This window comes from Balaenoptera musculus, chromosome 15, assembly GCF_009873245.2.
Source record: "Balaenoptera musculus isolate JJ_BM4_2016_0621 chromosome 15, mBalMus1.pri.v3, whole genome shotgun sequence".
Lineage (NCBI taxonomy): Eukaryota > Metazoa > Chordata > Mammalia > Artiodactyla > Balaenopteridae > Balaenoptera > Balaenoptera musculus.
In genome coordinates, this window is record NC_045799.1 from 72,966,817 (window position 1) to 72,975,447 (window position 8,631).

Sequence of the window (8,631 nt, forward strand, 5' to 3'; positions counted from 1 at the left end):
TCTGCACTGGGAGCAAGGAGTCTTACCCACCGGACCACCAGAGAAGTCCCTAAAAGCAGAGCTTTCTAAGAGTGAAGCTGCCGTAAATCCCCTCTCAGAGGAGATTCCAGCTAGGACGGAGACCAACAAACCACTGGCACCAGGATGAGAAATTGCACAAACAACATTATCACAAACTGTTATACTACTTCCATTGTTCTCATAAAAGCCCATTTGCCTTTCCTAAAAGTCCACTTGTTTTTCCCAGAGGCCCTTTCTCCCTCCTTCCTTTCCCCTATTAAGTTGGTATATAATCTCCTATTTCTAGTTGTCCAGGAGTCCTCTTCATCTGCTCCTGCATGCATGTGTAATAAACCTTGTCTTTTCCCCTGGTAATCTATTATCGGTTCATTCACAGCTCCACCATCAACACTCAAACCTAAGTTAGTAGAGGGAAAGTTTTCCTCCCAATGAGGGTTGGAAAAAATCAGCAGAAGTTTTTTCTACCTTCGATGGTGTGAAATGATTTGATTTGCATTAAAAAATCATTCTGGGGGGACTTCCCTGGTGGTCCAGTGGTAAAGAATCCACCTTACAATGCAGGGGACGCAAGTTCAATCCCTGGTCAGGGAACTAATATCCCACATGCCACGGGGCAACTAAGCCCGCACACCACAACTACTGAGCTCGCGCACCTCAACTAGAGCCCGCATGCCTGAAACTACAGAGCCTGTGTGTACTGGAGCCTGCGTGCCACAACTAGAGAGGAGAAAACCCGCACGCCACAACTAGAGAGAAGCCCGCGCTGCAATGAAAGATCCCGCATACCTCAGTGAAGATCCAGCGTGCCGCAACTAAGCCCTGACACAGCCAAAAATAAATTAAATAAATAAATAATAAATCTTAAAAAAAAAATCACTCTGGGTATGTCATTGGTTTTATTAACAAGAGAAGTTGTAAGCTTGCTTGTAAAAGAAAGGAATTTAAGTTCATAGCTAGAGGGAAATATGATATCCCAGAAAAGTTTTTGTTCATATGAAATAATGCATATAAAGTTATTACCACTTTCATTGAAAATTAGCTCCCATTTCTGAAATTTCAAACATCTCACACTCTCCCCCCCACCATCTCTCCTTTTAAATTCACTTGCTAAGTGTGCCCTTGGCCTTAATTCTTTATCTGGATTCACACTTCAATCTAATGACACCACCACTTTTTTTTTTTTTTAACCCTCCATTAACTCCCTCCTAGTCTAGCAATTCCCTAACAAGAGCCTAATACGTTCCCAGCCTTCCTTCTAACTGAGAAGGCGTCAGCAGCAGCCCACATATATATGTACCCACACCGGACTTCTCTCCATCTCACAGATATTGAAAATTAACACCTAAAGTCATACTAGACATAAAAATCTCCTGAAGTTTATCTTAAATACAACTCCTGGGGGTGGAAACGCTTAAACATTTCAGTCTCAGCATTTGGCAACGTCCAATGATCCAATGTTTGATGAATGAATTAAGTTCCTTTGATTTGGAAGGCCTTGTCCAATGCCTGGGAGCTCAACAGTAAAAGAGGGAAACTAAGTGGCACGTATAAAGGAAAGGCCGAATCCCAACGCTCCAGCCGCCGTGCAGGTGAGGAAAGCAGAGATCAGAATCTCCAGTTAAGCCACAGTCCGCGGCTCCTTTTAAGGGGGAGTGGGCGGAGCCCTGGCTTTAACCCCGCCCAGGACTGAGGGGACTCGCGGCCAATGAGAGGGCGGTCCGGGGTGGAGCGACCTGCGTGCGACGTGACGCCATCACGCTCCGGTCGGCGCTCCTCAGGGCGTGCGCCGGAACAGTGGACTCTGTAGGTAACCGCCTGCCGCGCTCTGCCGCAGAAGTGGGGTGGATTCCGGAGACCGAAGCGCAGCGTCGTGGGAGCCCTCCAGGCGAGTCGAGTCGAGTCACCCGGCCTCGGGGTTTTAGGGGCGAAGGGATCAATCACCCCCAACCTTCCTCAGGCTGGGCGGCATGGACTCACTATTAATTGATCTCGAAAGCAATGACAAGTCAAGGTCTCCGGTGGAGAGGACACCACGGCCGCGCCGCGTCGGCCTCGCGTGCCCCAAGTAGCCAGGCTGTGAGCGTCTGGGGAGAGGCAGCCCAGCGGGATGGAAAGCAATAGGGACGCCAGTAAAGGACAGCGTTTATTCGCGCTGTTGGGCACCTTATAGGTTAAATCTTCAAAGCACTCCTGTGAGTAAGCCCTGTTGTTATTCCCATTTTGCAGAGGGGGAAACTGAGGCTTAGAGAGGTTAAAATTACAGCTTTGTAAACAGTATAAAGATGGGAGGTTGAGTAATTAAGGAAATAATGAAACGTGTAAGCAACTCTAAAGCGGTGATTCCAGAGGGCCAACAAAAGCTGTTTCTGAACTGGGGCAGTTCTAGTGACAAAATTCATTTGGTGAGTCACAACCATCAGAATATTGAACTTTGGAATTTGTTTTCAGGTGACCAAAGCCACATAATGTCAGTAGTTCGTTCATCTGTCCATGCCAAATGGGTCGTGGGGAAGGTGATTGGAACAGCAATGCAAAAAACTGCTAAAGTGAGAGTGACCAGACTTGTTCTGGATCCCTATTTATTAAAGGTAAGGAACATCTCTATTTTCAGATGGCATTGATAAATCACCAACATGTTCTGGGTTCTGAGCAGAAAAACACTCCCCTGTCAGTAAAGATGCATTGAGCATCTGCTGCACACCAGACATTGTGCTGGTCTGTGGGTGTAACAAAGTGAATTAATCATGGTTCACACTCACATTTTAGAGACACATAGAGTTAATTTCAATTCAGTCTGACAACTGCTATAGTCATTCTATGTGCAAAATACTGTGGGAGCAGAAGACTCCTCGTTCTTCCTTCCCAGGTTGCTGAGGAGAGCATTCTTGATTATATAAGACATTTGAGCTGAAGCTCCAAAAGGATTTTATCCAGGGGACCAGTTGGGGGGCAGGAGGAGTTGGGGGAGTCATTCCAGCCATGATGAATAGTTTGTGGAAGTTCTTTTAGCCATGTATTTACCTAAAACAAATAGACTGCTAGTTATTTCGGCAGCAAAAATGTGTTTATTCGGGATGAGCAGAGAATTGCAATTCAGGGTCTGTAACATGGTGAGCCACGTGCAAGTCTCCCACAAAAGTGGTGAGGTGACCGGGGAGGAGAGTGCTTTTACAGATGGGAAAGGAAGTTGGGAGGGGATGGTAAACAAAGAGCCCATGGCTCTTCACTGGCTGCGTTGTTGCTGGGAAAGAAGAGAATGTCTTTCTTCCTGTTGAGGTCTGCTATCATCACAGGGTGTGAGAGCTTCCCCTTCTGGTCTCCTGACTCTGTTTAATTGAGGTTTCTGTTTATTAATTCCTTACGCATGAAAGGGCATGACATTCTAACTGGAGCAGCAAGTGGTTCGGCAATGTTGAGCCCAGAGCTTGGCACTAAGTAGAGGCTGTTGTTGAATGAACACGAGAAGGATTGGAGTTGGAGTGTCAAGGGTCTTATATGTTGTGTTTTGGATTCATCCTATAAGCAAAGGAGACAGAGATAGGGATGAGGACTGGGGGTAAGGAAATGGGTAAGGAGGTTATTGCAGATGTCTAGGATGGAAATGATAAATAACTGAACAGTCCTGGGAGCAGTGAGGATGGAGTGGAAAAAGATTTCAAGAAAGAAGGGACAGCGTCCTTGATTTGGTCGATGCACAAGGGGGGGAGGGGGAAGTGCCAAGGATGTTTCTGCATTCAAGGTTGGGCACACTGGTGGGCACAAATGCTGTTTGTTATCTAGGATCAAAAACACAGGAGCCTTTTCAGGGTCTTGTGAGGCTGGGGAGATCCCAGCCGGGAGAAGGACGTTGGATCTCATTGTCCTCCTAGCCCTTCGACTCTCCCTCGAAGCCTCTCAATGAAATGGCATGATCCCAAAGCAAAAACAAAAGCAAAACCACAGGAGCAAGCTGAAGAGTGATGGCATGATCATTGGCCTTAGAATCAGAGGGCCTTAGTTTGAGTACTGGCTGTTGGTTACTAGCCGTGCACATTACTTAACCTCCTTGAGCTTGTTTTTCTCATCTGTTAAATGGGACTACCTGCTGTGGCAGGGTTGTCTCGAGGAATAGGTGGTTCTAGTTCTCATCTGTGGCTTGTTTGCAATACTTTGAGTGAGGCATGAAGCTAAGTGCTTTATGAACATTATAATGTTTCATTCTCTTGATAACTTTAGAGGTGCAGGTATTGGAGCCTCATTTTATGGTGGGGAAAAAAAAAACTGAGCTTGGAGTAGTTAAGTGACTTGTCCCAAATCACACAGCTAGTGATGAGATAGTGTGTTTTTAGGCTGGAGAGAAGGCTCTACTGGGAAGGAAGAGTTTAAATATTGTAGAAGAGGATGATAATTGATAGAGCAAGGGTAGTGCAGGAAATAAGCAGGAGAGCTTGGGACAAGATCAGTTCTGGAAAAGTCATTGCCGTTTTCCAGAATTTAAGCAGCTAATTTTTGTATTGGAAGTCTCCATAAGTATGTTATCTATTTTTTTTCCCAAGTTCCAGCTTGTTTTCTGCGCATTCCTTTTTCAGATTTTGTACTGCATTGCCAGGTCATGGATGGGAACTACTGATTTGTTTCCTCCTTCTCTCAACAGTATTTTAATAAGCGAAAAACCTACTTTGCCCACGATGCTCTCCAGCAGTGCACCGTTGGAGATATTGTGCTTCTCAAAGCTCTACCTGTCGCGAAAACAAAGCACGTGAAGCATGAACTGGCTGAGATAATTTTCAAAGTTGGACAAGTCATAGATCCAGTGACCGGAAAGCGCTGTGCAGGAACCACCTACCTGGAGAGTCCAGTCAGTCTGGAAACCACCCACCTAAGCAAAAACCTGGAAGAACTCGATCTCTCTTCAACACAGTGAAGGAGGATTGGAAAACGGAGCCAAAAGGGAAGGATTTCTAAGTTTGCTTTATGGAAAAATTTTTATAAGTTTCCTCACAAACCGTCCAGTTTCTTTTCTGGTATTTATGAACTAGCTAAAAGTAAATGAAGTAAAGGCCTTGTTATAATTTTTCATAAAGGTTTACAGTCATGTTTCAAATTTCCTTCTCAGCGAACATACTTTCCTGTTACACTAAGTGTGCCTAGCAGTGCGCTGCATTATTTTGTAAGCTCACTGTTTTAGAAGGTGGTTTTTTGTTTTTGTTTTCATTCAGAGGAATCTGGAATTTATCTTAGAACTTTTATTTTGGGAGAAGAAAACCTTTTGATATCGTAAACAGATAAGACCACATTAAGTGAATATTTATTTTTGATACTATATATTCGAAATTAAGTTTTTCTCTGATTTAACCAATTCCAAATGGAAACAGTTAACATGCTGGGGTCAGACTTTATCAGATTAAAGTCTGTATTAATAAGAATGTTGACACGTAGAAAATAAAACTAAAATTCTGTCACTTTTCTCCTGTATCCTAGGCTAAATAGGAATGAGTTCTTAAAATCTGATACATTGATGAAGTTGTAGAATTTCTCACACACATGCATTTGAGTTGGAGAGTTTCAGAGTTTTATTGCTGTTCATTGATAAACTGTGATAACTTAGATTTTGACCTGATGAAACACTGAGCTATATATTTCAGTTTTCTGGCTCCCAGAAGGGACTTGGAGTATATTTCAACCTCAACAAATATGTCAGTATTTGAGTAATAACCACAGGCACTGCCCCCTCCTCAGGGCTTATAATTTCCTGGGCAGGTATGCACAAGTATCTTCATGACAAACACAGAAACACATGGGTGGGGGAGAAACTGGGGTAACTTTCCAGAAAAAAATGAGAGAATGCTAGAACTGAATCTTAAAGGAAGAGTCTCCAGGTTAGTGCGTGAGGGATTTGGAAAGGGCATTCCAGGCAGAGAAAGGGGGTGTAAAGTCCTCGAAGGATGAGAGAAAGGACTAACCAAGGGGTTTTGGAAGCGGTGAGCACTGCTGGGACATTGAACGAGAGTGGAACTCAAGTAGAGAAATAGGCAGGAACTGTAAGTGGTGGTGGGTTGTTTCATGTTTTAAAGAGTGATATAATTAGATTCACATTTCTGTAAAGTAATAGCATCTGTGTCAGGAATAGACTGGAATGGGAAGGATTGGAGGTAGGGAGACAGTGACCTGTTCAAAGATTGGTCCTAAGACATAAACTGAGTTGGGCAGGGAAGATGAAAAGAAGTTAGATAGATGATGTTCCGAAGCAGAACTCTCAGGGAGGATGAGCCAAAGGGAGGCATCTTAGACTGTCTGCCAAGGGGGTGGCTATGCGGTACCGGTTATCCTGGAGGGGACAGGACACCTGTCCAAGCCATCTCTAAAAGCTCAAATATTTTAAAGGCTTACCTATACTCTAATGTATCATTTTTATCTTAACATAGATACTTTCCCTGAAAATCTTGGTGTAAAAATTATCCTCCAGGAAGATGCCCCATGTTTATCCTATGACATTGTAACCTAAGCCACACCCCTGTGAAATAAGAGTTATCTCCTTCCCCCCAGTAAAAAGCACTGGGTTAATGGAACTTAAGAGCAAAATGATAGTGGAGAAAAAAGTGCAGAATGAGTGGCCTAATACTAAACACAAAAGCCAGGTCAGCAAAGAAATGCCTTCCAAGTTAACATTTCAGGAAAATAGACTTGAAAGCATTTGTTTCCTGAAATAGAGCTGAGAAATTGGGGAATATGTAAGAAAGTCGCACCGACACCACTGGCTTGAAGAGGCCCTGCCTCCCACAGTGCAGGATGGGGACATGTCCTTTCCGCCTTGGAGAGAACTCCAGCCTCCCTTTTGCGTCTCTGCAGCCTCTATGGCCTCAGGAAGCGTAAGCCAGTTGAGATCAGGAGCTGGCCTGATCAACAGCTTCTGGCCTCCTGTCCCTGTAAGCCTGGCCTCCTTTCCACCAGCTGCCTCTCCCTGGTCTGGGGCAGATTCTTGTTTCCCTCCCTCCATCCACAGGGTCCACTTCTGTTCTCCCTGGTGGCTCCTTGCCATATTAACATGTTCAAACATTGCCCCAGTCAGAGAAACTCCTGCACCCCTGGAGCCCCCTCCCCCTTCCTTCGCCTCCAAAGATTACCAGCTTCAGAGAACCCCTCAGTCCGCAAGCCCAGTTCCTGCCCCCAGCCCTCCTAGCAGAGACCTCCCCGCTCCCCAGTCCTGAGTGGCGTGGTCCGAACGCGGGTTGGAGAAGAATTTCCAGACACAAGGCAGAATGTAAAGAAGATAGAATTTATTAGAGGGAAGGGTCACTGCCAGAACAGCGGGCCGACTTCCTAGTAGTCTGGGAGAGCCGAGCCGGAACATGTGCTATTGATCAGGGGTTTTTTTTTTTTGTTATTTTGTTTTGTTTTGTTTTATTTTTTGGTCATCCTGAGTGCAGCTGACTTTTTTTTTAAATTTTTTATTTATTTATCTATTTTTGGCTGTGTTGGGTCTTCGTTTCTGTGCGAGGGCTTTCTCTAGTTGTGGCAAGGGGGGGCCACTCTTCATCGCGGTGCGCGGGCCTCTCACTATCGCGGCCTCTCTTGCTGCGGAGCACAGGCTCCAGACGCGCAGGCTCAGTAATTGTGGCTCACGGGCCCAGCCGCTCCGCGGCATGTGGGATCCTCCCAGACCAGGGCTCAAACCCGTGTCCCCTGCATTGGCAGGCGTATTCTTAACCACTGCGCCACCAGGGAAGCCCTATTGATCAGTTTTTATAGCCAGAAAACAAAGGAATGGTCCGAGGTGAAAATTTCGTTTACCGATTGGTCGGGGCACATATACCTTCCTTCTCTAGGGTGGGAGTGGGACAGGCCAGATGCCTTTCCTTATTTGGGACAGGTCCTGTTGCCCAGGTGGGCGTCGCCCAGGTGGGCTCAGGAATTTCGTAACCATCGCAACATGGTGGGGAGGGCGAGTAAGAGTCCGGTAAGGGGTGCTAAGGGGTGTAACGCTGACACTTTTTCAGGCAGGGTCGTACTTTGTACTTGGAGCACCACACTGAGGACCCGCACTGGCTTTGAAACGCTCCCTTTGGTGGCTGGGGAGCTCCTCCCTGTTTCTCTCCCTTTTCTAACTGTCCATCTCACTTTCTGCGGGCCTTGTCTTGGTTGCGGTTTCATGAGTACATTTGTGGCTCTTTTATCTTGCCACAGGATACATTTCCCCCCAACAGTGCCATCCTGACCCACGCCCTTCTTTAAGCTGTTTCCTTGGCCAGGCAGAGTTGTCCTCCCTCCTTCCACGAGTCAACTCTTTCCCTTGGGACTGCGCTGTTGTGCCAGCTCCCCAGGGTCTATCCTCCACTTCCCAGGCACCACCGGTTACATGCTCTCCCGTCCGTGTTCCCTCCCTTCTCTCCATTTCAACACTTGACACTCCAGTCATTTCACATCCAGCCCCACCAGACTGGGACGGCTCCAGGGCGAGGATGGGGCCCAGCCCACCGGTGCTGAAATCAACGGGAACAATGGAGTCTGGAGACCACGAGAGAACCTGAGTGTGCGTCCATCCAGAATGCTTCTATTACAGCGTAATTTATTTTTGAAAAGGCAATATATTTACACGGAGCAAAATCCAAAAGGGTATTCGGGGAGAAGCCC

General features: G+C 46.1%; 1 protein-coding gene across 3 annotated transcripts in view; it reads left to right on the forward strand.

Annotated features, from left to right (window-relative positions):
* The window catches only part of MRPS17 (mitochondrial ribosomal protein S17), a 43,057-nt gene extending 37,953 nt beyond the window's left edge, over nucleotides 1-5,104 (forward strand). The window contains exons 1-3 of one of the 3 annotated variants that reach the window (XM_036826696.1): nucleotides 1,765-2,213; nucleotides 2,470-2,609; nucleotides 4,655-5,104. In XM_036826696.1, coding sequence (XP_036682591.1) covers nucleotides 2,487-2,609; nucleotides 4,655-4,924 — 393 coding nt within the window. In that variant the 5' untranslated portion in view covers nucleotides 1,765-2,213; nucleotides 2,470-2,486 and the 3' untranslated portion in view covers nucleotides 4,925-5,104. Of the gene's footprint in view, nucleotides 1-1,764; nucleotides 2,214-2,469; nucleotides 2,610-4,654 lie in introns of those variants that run through there. The other 2 variants (XM_036826695.1, XM_036826694.1) reach the window with 2 other exon arrangements.
* The last annotated feature ends 3,527 nt before the right edge of the window (nucleotides 5,105-8,631 follow it).